The 16366-nt window shown below is 36.6% G+C and overlaps 1 protein-coding gene across 1 annotated transcript; it reads left to right on the forward strand.

The window, feature by feature from the left end:
- The first annotated feature begins 263 nt into the window (after window positions 1–263).
- LOC109219225 lies at window positions 264–2238 on the forward strand. The gene is made up of 5 exons (XM_019383665.1): window positions 264–542; window positions 679–805; window positions 1074–1233; window positions 1371–1467; window positions 1567–2238. The coding sequence occupies exons 1-5, from the start codon at window positions 264–266 to the stop codon at window positions 2236–2238; spliced, it is 1335 nt and encodes a 444-aa protein (XP_019239210.1).
- Window positions 2239–16366: the final 14128 nt, after the last annotated feature.

Raw genomic sequence — 16366 nt, forward strand, 5'->3', positions numbered from 1 at the left:
TAGAGAATAATAAAAATGAGCTAATTTCAATTCGCACTGTGATGGGGTGGAGAGTTTGCATTGATTACAGAAGGCTAAACAAAGCAACTCGTAAAGACCACTTCCCACTTCCATTCATTGACCCAATGTTGGACAGATTGGCGGGGCATGAATATTATTGCTTTCTTGATGGTTATTAGGGATACAACCAGATTGTCATATGCCCATAGGATCAGAAGAAGACCACTTTTACATGTCCTTATGGCACTTTTGCTGTCAAGCGAATGCCGTTTGGTCTTTGTAATGCACCTGCCACTTTCCAGAGGTGCATGATGGCTATTTTTACTAATATGGTGAAAACATTTGTGGAAGTCTTTATGGATGATTTTTCATTCTTTGGGTCTTCTTATGATGATTGTTTGAAGAATTTGGGCAAGGTGTTGGCCCGTTGTGAAGAAATAAATCTAGTGTTGAATTGGGAAAAGTGCCATTTTATGGTGCAAGAAGGCATTGTATTAGGTCATAGAGTGTCAAAGAGCGGCATTGAAGTTGATATGGCGAAGGTGGAGGCGGTTAAAAAATTACCTCCACCATTTCTATGAAGGGGGTCCGGAGTTTCTTGGGACACGCGGTATTCTATAGACGCTTTATTAAGGATTTTTCAAAAATTGGTACTCATTTGTGCAGGTTGCTTGAAAGGATGTAACTTTCAATTTTGATGAAGCCTGCCTTAAGGCATTTGAAGAGCTCAAAAAGCAGTTGGTGGCTGCCCTTATTATTGCAACACCGGATTGGTCCTTACGATTTGAACTTATGTGTGATGCAAGTGACCATGCTATTGGGCAGTGCTAGGCCAGAGGAAGGACAATATATTTTATTCCATCTACTATGCGAGTAAGACTCTTGATGATGCACAACTGAATTACACCACCACTGAAAATGAGTTGTTAGCCGTTGTGTGGGCCTTTGAGAAATTTTGGGCATATTTGGTGGGAACAAAAGTCAGAGTCCATATCGATTATGCAGCAATCAAGTATCTATTTACAAAAAAAGAATCCAAGTCTAGATTGATGCGCTGGGTTTTGTTGTTGCAGGAATTTTATGTAGAAATACAAGATCAAAGGGCACAGAGAACCAAGTAGCGGATCATCTATCAAGGCTAGAAAATCATGACCACGTGGAAGAGGGTGGACAAATTAAAGAGGCATTTTCTGATGAGCAACTTTTTGCTATCACCCAAGACCCTCCCCTATGGTATGCAGATATGTGAACTGTGGGGGTACTTCCTCCCGAAATCAAATCTGAAGGTAGAAAGAGGTTTCTACATGATGTGAACTTCTACTACTAGGATAAGCATTCTTGTACAAGCAGTGTGCTGATAAGTTGATCAGGAGATGCATTCCAGAAAAGGAGGTGGAATTAGTGTTGTATGATTGTCACGCCTCACCTTATGGGGGCCATCATGAAGGTGATAAGACAGCTGCAAAGGTAATAAAATCTGGGTTCTTTTGGCCATCATTTTTCAAGGACGCTCATGCATTTGTTAATAAGTGTGACCAGTGTTAAAGAACAATAATAATCACAAAGAGGCATGAGATGCCTTTGAATAATATCCTGGAGGTCGAGATTTTTGATGTGTGGGGGATAGATTTTATGGGACCATTCCCATTATCCAGAGGAAACAAATATATCTTGCTAGAAGTTGACTACATGTCAAAATGGGTAGAGGCGATCGTATCACCAACAAATGATGCCATGGTGGTAGCTGCGTTTGTCAAGAAGAACATATTCTCGAGGTTTGAGACTCCACGTGCCTTGATTAGTGATGAAGGGACACATTTTTACAATCGGTCGTTGAATAACCTTCTAGCAAAATATGGGGTCTGCCATAGAGTTGCCACGACATATCATCCGCAGACAATTGGACAAGTTGAGGTGTCCAACAGAGAAATAAAGCAAATATTAGAGAAAAGAATGAGTGTGAATAGGAAGGATTTGGCTGCAAAGTTAGATAATGCCTTGTGGGCATATAGAACTGCATACAAAACACCAATTGGGGTGTCGCCGTATAAGCTTGTTTATGGGAAGGCATGTCACTTGCCTGTTGAACTTGAATACAAAGCGTACTGGGCCGTTAAAAAGTTGAATATGGACCCTGAAGCCGCAGGCGAGAAGAGAATCTTGTATTTGAATGAGTTAGATGAGTTCAGGCTGCACTCTTATGAAAATGCTAAGCTGTACAAAGAGAAAACGAAATGATGGCATGACAAGCGTATCAAGCCACGTCACTTCGAACCGGGCCAACAGGTACTATTGGTCAATTCTAGGCTCAAGTTGTTTCCTGGGAAGTTAAAATCGAGACGTTAGGTCCATTTGAGGTGGTGAGAGTCACTCCTTATTGTGGAGTTGAGCTCCGTGCTTTACATGGTGAAAGAAATTTTTTAGTGAATGGACACAGAGTCAAGCACTATTGGGGAGGAATCATTGATCGTGAGAAGGCCAAAGTAGTACTCGCTGATGAGTAAACGAGGTCCTGCGTCGTGTCGCGACGTTAAATCAGGCGTTTGTTGGGAGGCAACCCAATTTTTATTGCTTTCATAGTCTAGTTTTTAAATTTTTAGTTAGAGTAGACTGGATATGTTTTTTTAGACATAGAAGTTATAGGTAGGATGGTGTGGGTATATTGGATATATAAAGTGCTCGGGGGGCTGGGGGTCGGGCTTTTTTTTAAAAAAAAAATTAGAAAATCGAATTTCTAGTGCCACAGGCAGCGCCCCACGCCACCTGTGACGCACTTTACGGTATGTGGAAACCCCCTAGCTCCAGGCCTAGCGTGGGGCGCTGGGCTGGGGGGTGCAGGTAAGTAAAAAATAAATTATTTTTATTTTTAATTTTTGTTTATTAGGTTCATACCCATACCCATAAAATCCGACCCATATACCCATATATTCTAACATTATAACCTACCTTACAATCCATAACCATACCCATCTTAAATTAAAACATAATTCCAACACCTTAACTCTATTTTTCTCTCTCACTCACGTAACTCTTTCCCTCTTTCAAGCTTCTGTCGAGCTTCTTCTCCCTTCTCTCTCTCAAATTTTTCAAGCTTCTCTCTTGCTCTCATCGTAAATCCTACAGGTATGTTCCTCATCTTCTTCTTCTTCTTCTTCTTCTTCTTCTTCTTCTTCTTCTTTTAATTGGTAGATGATAATAAATATCCCCCCTCCCAAATGCCCTAATCCCCAAATTTTGCCCTAAGTTGCTTCTTAAGACTTGTTCTATGGTAGGTGGCCCAAATGTGGGACAAAATTGGTTTGTGGTTGTATTGTATACGGAGAAGTAAACTACAATTTCCTCTACTTTGTTGAAATTTTGGAGGGTCACCATGTTCCACCATTGTTATATTAAGTTGCACACACTTCGTGCCCACAAGGTATTTGTTAAAATATTTGAATGAATATTTTGTGCACTGGTGAAGTCTGAGTAACCGAGTGTAGTTGTATATGATATTGGGATAAGTGTGGAGTGTGTGGGGATGATTTTACATACTTGGGAGCTTGGTTTTAATGTACACATGGCGCCCACACCATGTATCCTGTATTATGTATGTTGTAGCACTTTGCATAATTAGCTAATTTAGTGTAGTAGTTGTAGAAATTAAGTACCATATGCCACTTGCTTGCATTGAGGTTAAATCACTTCTCCATAATCAATCACTTGTTTGTAAGGCATAGTTAGTGCCTTTTAGCTATTGTACGGCATGGAGAAGTCTTGAGTACTCATTGCCTTGTGGTGCAACACTTGTGCGTTTTAAACCACAATTGTGAGTATAATACATTGAGCCTTCGGTTTTAAGTGTGAGTGCATTTTTGACTCGCACAATAACCTTAGGCGGCTTTCTTGATTTGTTCTCACATTCAAGCTTATTTGTGTTGTAGGCTTGCTATGTCTCGTGATAATGCAAACAAAGGCAAGTGAATAGGAAAGTCCTCCACCACTGCCCCCTGCCCAAAAAGCGCAAGCAAGGGGAAGGGTCATCTAGGCAAGAAAAAGGGAAACAAGTTGCCGACGAATCAACGATGGCCCCAGCGAGGCCAAGGTCTCGCTTGGATCTAGTGAGTGATGACGCCATCCGATGGAATAATACCTTTGTGCCGTATGGGAGCTACATCTCCGAGATGGGCATTAATGTAAAAGATTTGGAAAGGAACTTCCTGGACGTGCTTGGCCGGTTGCAAGAATTGCCATTGGACAAACTCATAGAATGCCCCGGCCATGCAAATTTAAGCATGGTGCGGGAATTGTACGCCAGCTGGAATGCTCACTTGTTCAGATCATATATCAGTGGAAAGGACGTGCCATTGGATAGGTGGTCCTTATGTGAATTTTTGGGAGTTGAAAACTCTAATCCTCGGAGGCTACAAAAATTTGTAAAAAGCCCAAGCTACACGGTGATACGTCACACTCTATGTGGCATCGATTCAAATGCCAAGTGGACCAGAACTAAGGGCGATGCCCACCTTGAGATGGTTTGCTCTGATTTGAACAAGACCGCCAAAGTGTGGCAGAATTTCGTGCAGGCCCGACTCATGCCAGTTGAACACAACAACGAATGCACTCGAGCTCAAGTGTGTGGATATTCTTTTTGATGACTGGGAGACCCATTAATGTGGGCGAGATCATGCTGAGGGAGATGTCCTAATTTGGGCGGCAAATGAAGAAGTTTTTCTTTGGCAACTTGCTCATGCAGTATATGCTCTCCTGGGAGGTGCCGGAATACCCCAGGTATGACGAGGTAGTGGAGGCTCTTACAGGGCTGTTGACCATCACATCCTTGTTGGAGACTATGTCTAATCTCACTCAGGCAACACGAAACGAAAGAGAAGAGAACTTCAACATGTATCTTTATAACTCCTTAAATGTACTCATGAGCAGGATGGGAGTATCAGATGAGGAGCGCATGCATTTACGCAATGACTTGTCTAGTTTTTCCAAAGAGATGTTGGGGATTGCACCTGACAGCCCTGTTCACTCGTCGGAGGACGAGAACACTTATATAGGCTCCGACACGGAGGATGAGATAGGTGATAATGTCACGGGGCCCATGGCTTTGGTGCCCATGGGACCTGATGATGATGATGACCCCAGATCTATGGATGGTGGAATGCTGAGGAGGAGGACTCTGACTAGCAGGGAGTTTTCTTTTCACCCTACTCTGTTTTACATTTTCACACGCATCGGGGACTATGCATATGCTAAGTGTGGGGTGAGAGAACTACTTCTTGTGATGTACTTTGTATAAATTGCATCAATTTATTTCTTTTTATTAGTTTTTACTTAGTTTAATTTCTTTTAGAAAAAAAGTACAAATATAAAAAAAGAAAAAAGCTCGGACTTTTCCCGATGATGGATCTGTTAGACAATTTTCTTGAGGGATAAAATCCGACTAAAAATACGACAAAGATTTTCTTTTGTTTCATTTTAGGATAGTTAGGTAGTATCCCTTGGTTTTTCTTTGGGCGCCGGTTCTTTTCCAAGAGTGTAGCTCGAACCAGATACTTTTTTTTAGGAGTAGGTTAGGAAGAAACTGAGTTACTCTGAGGTAACTATTGACGTGTTTGGTGCTGGCACATTAGGCTATAACATGCACTCTATCTTCCCATACATTTGATTTGAATTGTGATGCCTGAGTAAAATAAATAGCCTATTTTGTGACGTCTTTTCTCAGTTGTTCGACTTGTATGCTGCATAGTGCATTATTGCTTAAATTTCTCAATTATATGTGCCTGCTTGACTTGAGAGTTGAACAGAACCGTCCTAATTGAGTCATGTGCAATATGTGTGTGAGGTATCGTGATCTTCTGTGCTATCCTGTGTAGTCTAGAACTTGCCTTGTGTGTTAATCGATGCCAAATCATTAAGTGGTGTTAATCTGGGAGATGACGTAGGCGTTTCTTGCTTGATCATAGATGTGCTTGTCACGTAAAAATAAAATTTTCCGTTGTTTGCCCCTTGAGCATATAGACCTTTTCCTTGTCACCCACATTACAAGCCATACCCCTATTTTGTTCTTAATTTGAGATTGTTGAACCTTTACCTCCTAAGACACTTAGTCTCTAAAAGAAGTAAGGTGAGAGATTGGGGAGTAGCTTTTGAGTGAAACCATGGAAGGGCCCTTAAGGTGCACTAAAATTGTGGAAAAAAAGGTCACTAGCCGATGAACCTTAATGTATGGAGTGTATGTAGGAAAAAAAAAAAGAAAAAGAAAAAAAAATAACAATCAAATAATGTAGAAAAACATACACCTCCTAATCTTACTAATTTGTGCTAGTGGGAGTATAGAAGTGCTTAATTGAAAAAAGGGCTATGTTGTATATGGTTTGTGGAGAGAGAATTGGTTCAGAAGAATATGTGCTCGATTTGTGAAGTGTAGTGTATTAACGTTCTTAGGAGGGTTAGTCACTATTCCTAAATGTATCCTACCCGCCCCTTAGCCTACATTACAACCTTAAAGTCCTAATTGATCCTAGATTTGACTAGCTTAGATTAGTCGAGATGTACACTACGGGCAAACTTATGGTATGACCACGGGATACACATGAATTCTTTGTGAGAGTGAGCGAATTTTGTTCAATTGTGTGATGTCCTTAAATTATATTCAAAGGAATACTTGAATGTGTGGACTATTCTATATTCACTCTTTTGTTTGTTGGTGAGGGCACATAATCTCATGAAGGATTGGTAATGTTGTAGACTTCTCTTGTTGGGTGAGTGCGTGAGTTGAGGGTGTTTAGTGGTAACGAGTCGGCTCTTGAGGTAGGGTGGTTATGGATATGTTGTTTGAATTAATTGGATTGAAATAGATATAATTGAGCATGTTTAAAATGGGAAGAAGGTGAATTTTGTATGTTCATGCTTGATTGCCGGTGTCGATCATAGTCAAGGGTAGCGTGTATGGTTAAAAATTAAAGTGTTCCCCTCTAGTTGAGATGTGTATGAAGTTGGGGTGTAGTTGATAGTCTCATTGCTCGAGGACGAGCAAGAGTCTAAGTGTGAGGTGTTGATATTTAGCTTGAAGTATATATATTTATATGTATATCGTCTCATATTTTACTCGTGTTTCGTATATTCCGGATGTAAAATATATTGATTTATGTTAATTCGTGGTGTTTTTATATGTAGGAATCATCCGGAGGCAATAGGGAGCGAAATGTGCAAGATTAGAGCCAAAACAAAGAAAAATGGGAAAATGTTGATTTCCAGCGCCAGAGGCCCCACGCCACCTGTGGCGCAGTTTACAGAATGTTCAAGGGGTCAGTGCCCCACACTGCCCTGGGCGCTGGCGACAGGAAATTCTCCAACTTTGTGCGGGACAAGGTTATTTCGGCTCAAGACCTACCCAACGTGTATAAAAGCAAGACTAAGCCTATTTTGAGAGGGGAGATGCCACTTTGAAGCGAAAATACACACGAGAAACATCAGGCAGCGAGAATATCTCAGTTTTCTTCATCTTTTCTTAGTATTTTCAATTATCCAACACTTGTGAAATTGTTTGATATTATCATGAGTGGCTAAAACCCATAGTTCTGGGATTGTGATTTAGTCATGAATATTATTATTTAACGTTGACTTAACCTTAATTACAATTCACCAATATATGGTTGTTTCTTCAATTCTGCAATTCTATGATAAATTGCTTAATTGTCTGGCCAGCAGTTAGGTTCTATGTACTATCTACGATATATTTGGGAAAGCCATGTTTAGATTAGAGAAAAATTGAGGGGAGCATGATCTTAACTCGGGGGGGGGGGGGGGTATTTGTGATTAGGATAGGAATATACCTAGTCACCGTGCTTAATAAAATATCGTAATCTTAATGCATTTTTAATAGATTGATTTCATAGGATTATATGCATTAATCTATTTTGAATAGGCGAGTAGTACTTCGGGAGAAGGATACGAGAGCATTTGTTCGATTAATTAGCAACCATGAATGAATTCTATGAAAGGGAGAGTTACTTAGAACATAATAGGATTGATGAATCGATCACAACCCTGGAATATTCGTCTCTATTGGATACACAACAACCATTTTGTTGTTTGATAAATTTAGTTACTAGTTGGAATTATTGTTTAGTACAATTACACTTTTTAACTCGGATTGACTCAACTGAATAACAATCTTGGTGAAGTTAGTGGGTAGTTAATACAAGCCTCTGTGGGTTCGACACTCGACTTATTATTTTATTACTTGTACGACCACGTATACTTGCGTGTGCGTTTGGGAGCGACATATTTCTTAAACTTTTTCATAGTTCTCTTTTTTAACGTATTAATTCAAGCTTGGACATAGATTTTTTGAATAATCCAATATGTTTTATAGATCAAAGATGTTAGTAACTCAAAAAGTCCAAAGTAGAACCAAATCAACACTTGTGCTAATAAAAGAAATTCAATTCAATACCAGGAATGATAATATTATTGGATATACTTTTTGTTTAGTTTTATATTGATATTAGTTTTATGGTATGCGTTTTGCGCGTGTACACATATTAGATTATATATCTTTTAAAAAAATCATATCAATATCATTAAATAATATATTTGTATTAAAAATATATAATTTCCTTAAAATGATAGGTGTTGATTCTATTTAGCTAGTCTAATAAACAAATAAAATATGCTTATTGTGATTTTTAGTGTCCCGCGAATGACCGAATCTGATAGCTCTACTATATTTTTAATTTTTTTGTTATTTGTTTGATTGTTGAGTATCATCTTAAAATACTATACAAAATAATCAACAAAGAGAAAAATATTATTTGAGTAGAAAATTAAAAGAGTTCAAAGATAATATCTAATCAGTTACAGTTTTGTTATGATTTTAAAAAATTATGGACATGTTACATTATTTAAATAAGAAAATAATTTATATAAGATGAAACCTTGATTTCTCTTAAGATCCTGTTCATCAAGACTTTCAACATAAATCAAATAAGAAAGAATTCAAAAGGTAAAAAATTGATGAATATTCCGATCTGAATCTTAATCACTTTTGTTTTTACTTGTCAATTAGGGATTAGGCAAAGTTGAAATTGGTCGCAGAGAGAGACACTCGTAAAATACTCTTGGGTTCATGTGGGCTCTTGTCATATGAAGCTTTTGCCTCAAGCATCCTGGATGTATGCTTGGTATGCACCCAACACCTTGCGCACAAGCTTGTCCAAAACTATTGCGCAATCGTGTGTAAGTAGCTTTGTATGTATATCATCAAAATTTGATTCACAATCATTTGACTCGTCCAAAACTCTATTCATTAATCATATTTCAGAAGTTGAAATTGAACACTAATATCGCATCATGAAAATGAATTTGATAAAACCTTTCATCCGAAAATTTCATATATTTTAAATTTAGTCAGATCTTCATTATTCAATTCTTTATACTTTTTACTTCAAATTTTGTTTGTTGCTTTATTTCGTTTGGTAACAATATTTTTGTATTTGTGGGTTATGAAACTTATTATTTAATAGTTAATGTCAGTGTTAACAATTTATAGATAACCATATTCATTAGTGTTCTTTTAGTAATAGATTGGAGTATTGAATTGTTCGTCAATTTATTACTTCTAATATCTTATTGGAAGCACACAATGGTAAGTTATATTATATAACTTATTCTTCTAAGATTAAATGCCGCTTCCTAATTTTTTAATTTTTAATTTGGTTGCTTCTCAAAAAATATCAATAAAGAAAATAGTAATTTTTCGAGAAGAATAATTAAATTGTTGTGTTAAAATTTTGTTCTTGTATCATTTGCTTGCCGTCCAAGCCTATGTGAAAAAATGATGTCTTATGTTTAGTTTTTTTTACTCTATCTATTAGAATAAAGTGTTAATTTTCTTATTCGGTTAGGTTTGAAACTTACATGAAGTAAAAGACTTTTCACTATAATTTGACGTCCTAAATACACCTGATGTAAGCCTTTACAAAAAAATTATGTTTGATATTAAATAGGAAAAGAATTTATAGAAGGTAAAATCTTTAAATTCTTAAATATTAGTACTTTATACATAGTTCAAATAAGGAAAAAAAATTATAAGTAAAATTTTAGTTAATTTTGAAGTCTTAAATATTAGGAAAGTACGTAACTTAAATTACAATTTTATCCAATATGAAATTTATTTTTAAAGGGTAAAAAGGCGAACGACATTTCGCTAAGGGGCTTCGTGCCTTTAATTTATATATATATATATATATATATATATATATATATATATATATATATATATATATATATATATATAGAGAGAGAGAGAGAGAGAGAGAGAGAGAGAGAGAGAGAGAGAGAGAGAGAGATAGATAGATAGATAGATAGATAGATAGATAGATAGATAGTAAAAATGCATATTACTTATTAGTCTTACTTATTTGAGCATGACTTAGTTTTGAATTATGTTTATTTTATTATGACTTATTAATTAGCTATATTTATTTTATGAATTTTTATTATCTTTATTGTTGAATCTTTTGGTACAATGTCATGACTCATCTCACATTATGTTGCATTATTTTCTTGGGTAACACCTTACTTAATTGTATCCTACTAGGACCAAAGAAATATTTGGATCATAGATTATATGACTATGAAGGTTTGATCGAGAAAAACAGCCAAAGAAACCCGAGTAAAACGAAAAATCCGATAAAAATCGAGATTGAGAACCCCGATTTTTGTTGGCTTGATTTGGTTTGTAGATTTACAAACCCAACACAATTGAGTTTGTTTGATATTGAAAAATCCAAACTAATACGTACTGGTACGACTAATGGAAGTATGTACACCATCTTTTTATTTTTTCCTCTAGTTAAATATACGATAATGCTATTCTGTTATTTGTGGCTTGAATTAATTCCTTATATATTCTGGAAACCCATAGTCCCTATAGGTTTAGGAAAACCTATTGTCCTAATAGATTTGGGAAAGGAAAACCTATAGCCTTGTCAAATTTGGAAACCTTTCTCTTATATGTTTGGGACCTTTTGGGATCTATATATAGGGGTTATAGTTGGGGATCCTAGAGATTGTACAATGCTTTTCTTCTCATTCATAGTGAAAAACTCTCTTTACTTTTGCCCCGAGGATTAGGCTTAGCCGAACCTTGTTAAATCCTTGTGTTAATTTTTCTTCTCTATTTGCTTTGTGTGTGATTGTGTGCTAGTTAACCCACGATATTCCGCAACAATTGGTATCAGAGCAAGGTTCGGGTTTCTACATATAATCTAGGGTTAAGATGTCTTCATCATCTTCAACAAAGTACGAAGTAGAGAAATTTGATGGGGGTTCTAGTTTCAGTCTATGGAAGATTAGGATGAAATCGTCCCTAGTGTTACAAGGGTTATGGAAGACAATTGATAGGGATTTTCCTGAAGAAATGAAGGAGATAAAGAAGGCAGACCTGAAGGAGAGGGCTTTGAGTTCGATCTTCATGAGCATTAAAGATAGCGTTCTTCGGGAAATTGCTGAAGAAACTTCTGCAGCAACAGCATGGAAGAAGCTGGAAGATCTGTATTCTAAGAAATCGCTAATAAATCGCCTCCACCTGAAAAAGAGGTTATACAATCTCTGTATGAATGAAGATACACCTATTATAACTCACATTGTTGAGTTTAATTCAATTATAATAGACCTCAAGAATGTGGATATCAAAATTGAGAGTGAGGATCATGCCTTGATTGTGTTATGTTCATTACTACCGTCTTATGATACTTTTGCCGATACGCTGTTATATGGAAAAATAACATTTCACTGAAAGATGTTAGTAATGCACTAAAATCTAAAGAGTTGAAAAAGAGCTTTCCAGAAAATAGAATTGAGGGCGAAGGTCTTGTGATTAGAGGAAGAACACAACAAAGGGACTTTAACAGGAAAAAAGTCAACCACCATATGAAAGTCTAGAGCAAGGAAGCAACACTGTTATGAGTGCGGGGAGCAAGGTCACTACAAGAGAGATTGTCCTAAGCTGAAGGAGAAAAGAGGGAAGTAGGAAATAGATAATTTGGCAAATATTGTTGACACTGGCAATAATTCTGATGATAGTGACTATGTAGGGGAAGTTTGTGCTGTGAGTTCTAGTCATGGGCAGAATTCTTGGGTTCTTGATTCTGGTGCTACTTTTCACACGTGTCCACACAATAATTGGTTTGCAACATTCAAGCAAATGAGTGGGACTGTCTATATGGGAGATGATAATCCATTACCAGTAGAGGGGGTTGGTAACATCAAATTGAGAATGTTCGACGGAATTATCAGAAACATTGAGTGTTGGCATGTTCCTTGGATAAAGAGAAATTTGATTTCTCTTTCGACTTTGGATGATCAAGGGTATAAATTTCACTCCGAGAATGGAATGCTTAAAGTGTGTAAAGGCTCCATGGTACTCATTAAGGGTAAACTACATTCTAAATTGTATCATCTTCAGGACAGTGTAGTTGAAGGGGAAGCTGATGTAGCTTCTGGAAAAAGTGATATGAATCAGTTTCAGTTGTGGCACTTGCGACTTGGCTATACGAGTGATAATGGATTGTCTTTGTTGAGTAAGCAGAATTTGCTGAATGGGTACAAAAATCAAGTTTTGAATTTTTGTGAGCATTGCGTGTTTGGTAAACATACAAGTGTAAATTTCATCAAGAAGGCCGAGCACAAGACCAGGGACAAGTTAGATTATATACACTCTGACTTGTGGGGTCCAAATAGAGTTCTCTCCAAGAGTGGTGCCAGGTATTTTATGACTTTGATTGATGATTACTCAAGGATGGTGTTGGTGTATTTTCTGAAAACAAAAAATGAGGCATTTTTGACATTTGTTAAATGGAAGACGATGGTAGAGAGGCAGATGGAGAGAAAAGTTAAGCGTCTTCGAACTGACAATGGGTTGGAATTTTGAAATACTGAGTTCGATAATTTCTGCAACAGAGAGGGCATAGTGAGACACCGCACCCGTGTCGGAACACCACAACAAAATGGTGTTGCAGAATGTATGAACAGAATGCTTTGTGATAGGGCACGAAGCATGCTTTCACACTCATATGTTAGCAAAAATTTTTGGGCTCAACCAATCAATACAGCTTGTTATTTGGTCAACAGATCTCCATCCACAGCTATTGAGTTCAAAACTCCTTTTGAGGTATGGTCCGGTTCGCCTGCTGATTATTTAAATTTAAGGATATTTGGTTGTCCTGCTTATGCTCATGTGAGGGATGGAAAACTTGAGCCGAGGGCAAAGAAGTGCATATTTCTAGGGTATGCAACTGGAGTGGAAGGTTATAGGTTGTGGTGCACAGATCAAAAGACTCTAGGGCTAATTATCAGTAGGGATGTAACATTTAATGAATCTGCCTCACCGGACAGTCAGAGGGAGAAAGCAATAGCAGAAACAGATCGTGGTGTCAGTGATCGCATAGAGCTAGAAATTGAATCTCCACTAGCTCAGCCCAGTAGTTCTAAAATAGAGGAAGTGGAGGAGGTGCAAAATATTGATCAAGATGATAATGTTGATGCACCTGCGCAGCTACAACCATAAAGCATCGCAACAGGCAGGGAGAAGAGAGTGATCAACCAACCGCAAAGGTTTGCAAACGTAGTTGATGGGAATCTTTTTGGATATACGAATCCAGTGGGATTTTCTTTGGCAATTGCAGAGACCGTTGATGCATTTGAGTGCTAAAGAGATTGAGTCTCTTAACAAGTTTAAGCGTTGCCTAGATTTGGTTGATGTGTGCGGCAATGGATAGAGCCCTTGCGAGGGCTGAGGGCAAGGTAGAGAGATGTTGTTCCTGTTGAAGAAGAGAATTCAAGCGAAGGGGAAGATTTGTTATTTGTGGCTTGAATTAATTCCTTGTGTTTTTAGAAAACCCATAGTCCCTATAGGTTTAGGAAAACCCATTGTCCTAATAGATTTGGGAAAGAAAAACCTATAGTCCTTGTTAAATTGGGAAACCTTTCTCTTATATGTCTGGGATCTTTTGGGATCTATATATAGGGGTTGTAGTTGGGGATCCTAGAGATTGTATTGTGCTTTTCTTCTCATTCATAGTGAAAAACTCTCTCTCTCTGCTTTTGCCCCGAGGATTAGGCTTAGCCGAACCTCGTTAAATCCTTGTGTTGATTTTTTTTCTCTATTTGCTTTGTGTGTGATTGTGTGCTAGTTAACCAGTGATATTCCGCAATATATTCACATGTGCATTTATCATCTTGAGAAACTAAAGTATTTTTTTTTTTTACACTAAAAAGCCTTCTGAATAGGCTAGCTACAAAGATTTGTCCAGAAGGGATCGCTTCTATCATAAAAATGTATAGTATGGTATAATTAGTGCGATTATCCATTATTATAAAGAAAGTGTTCATCCTTAGCTTGACATGACTAAAAGGTTGGTTCAAATGTCAAATACCACGGAAAGGTAAATTTCCAAGAACTGAAATTAGGAGCAAGATTGATGATTAATCAGTTTTAGTTAGTACTAGTCAAGTCAGTTGTTAAATCGTCCAGCTACCAGTTTGGACTATCAAATTAAATATGAAATTTTACTTGAGATCTTATGCCCGTTTCACAGACGAGAGCCCGTTTGGACATAAGAATTTTTTCGCTTTTTTCAAAAAAAATTTATTTTTTTTTCGAAATCGGTGTTTGGCTATAAAATTTTAATTTTTCATTTGAAGATGAATTTTGAAATTTTTCGAAAATTTCAAAAACTCCAAAAAGCTGTTTTTTAGATTTTCACTCAGATCACTCACAAAACTTTAAAAACAACCCAAAATTATATTCATGTTCAAACACAACTCTAATTTTCAAATACCATTTTTACTTGAAAAAAAATTCACTTTTTTTTTTTTTTTTTTGGAATTTTACAATTCTTATGTCCAAACCCACTTAATCAACAATTTTTATTAATTAGTTATGATAACACATATAAATTGTACAAAGGAGGAGCGCGGCCTCCTCATTAACTGCTTTAATTAGTTGGAAAGCCTAGTTTTACCTTAGCACTAAGAACTAATGTAAAATGGTGTAATATTCACTAGATATCTCTTATTTTTTGAGAAGAAGAAGAAAAATTCCCAAAGTAGTCAAATTTAGAAAAACTCCAATTTTTTACAAGCATTAATTTGACCCCTCCAAATCATTATTTTAATATCATATAATATAGAATCTTATTCTTCGATGTTGCTCCATTATTATTATTTTATAGAAAAAATGAAACACACATGCTTTCACCTCCTGCAGTGGGGGTTTATTAATAGCCAAAGATTAATATAACAAGGAAGACATAAACCTTACCTTCACAAAACTAGTTTATACATATATACTACAACGACAACAACCCAGCGAAATCCTACTAGTAAAGTCTGAGGAGGTTAGTGTGTACGCAGAGTCGCAGACCTTACCCCTACCCCGAGGAATAGAGATATTGTTTCCGATAGACCTTGGAAAATACATAGGATGGAATAAAATACATAGGATGGAATAAAAACCAAACTACCTTCAGCTTTACATGAAAGGATATTCTCCTTCCTAGTGTATGCTGGCTAATTAAGATTAGCCTAAAATAAGTTACATATTGCATTAATTATAAATGAAATTAAGTTAAGGAACCAGAATTAAAATCTGACATGATGGCAGTTAACTGAAAAGTCTTAAGAAGGTTCTTTTGATTAGCCTTCCTAAACACATGCATGTTTCATAGTGAAGCCTGATGAAGCCATCAATCTTGAATTTCCAGAATCTCGTCACCAACCCTTTCGTCTGCTGCTTTCAAAAATTCCACTTTAGACAGGAATTAAAAGCCACTTTCTTTTTCATCAGGTACATATATAGTGACATAAGAATTGTAAAATTTCTGGAAAAAGAAAACGAAATTTTCTTTAGGTAAAATTGGTATTTGAAAATTAGAGTTGTGTTTGAACATGAACATAATTTTGGGCTGTTTTTGAATTTTTATGAGTAATCTGAAGTGAATTTTCTTTTTTGAAAAATAGATTTTTGGAGTTTTGGGCGGGTTGGGCTGACTCAATAAAGGAGCGTGCCAATTACCCGCTCAAAAGAAACTTGAGCTAAAATAGGCTGGGCCAAGATGGACCAAAAATTTGGGTCATATCCAACCCGCTCAACTCTTACCAAACTTTAATTAACTAGTTTTTGAGTACGCACGTTGCGCGTGTATATTATATCAATGAATATAAATATTTTAAAAATTACAATTAAAATATATTTGTGTTATAAAATTAAAATTAAAGAAAAATTTTTTAACTACGAGTTTGTTATAGATTCGATTTTATGAGATACACACAATTCAAACCTTATTTTCCGTTATATCAAATCATTAGT

Source organism: Nicotiana attenuata, unplaced genomic scaffold (genome assembly GCF_001879085.1).
Source record: "Nicotiana attenuata strain UT unplaced genomic scaffold, NIATTr2, whole genome shotgun sequence".
NCBI classification, from domain to species: Eukaryota; Viridiplantae; Streptophyta; class Magnoliopsida; order Solanales; family Solanaceae; genus Nicotiana; species Nicotiana attenuata.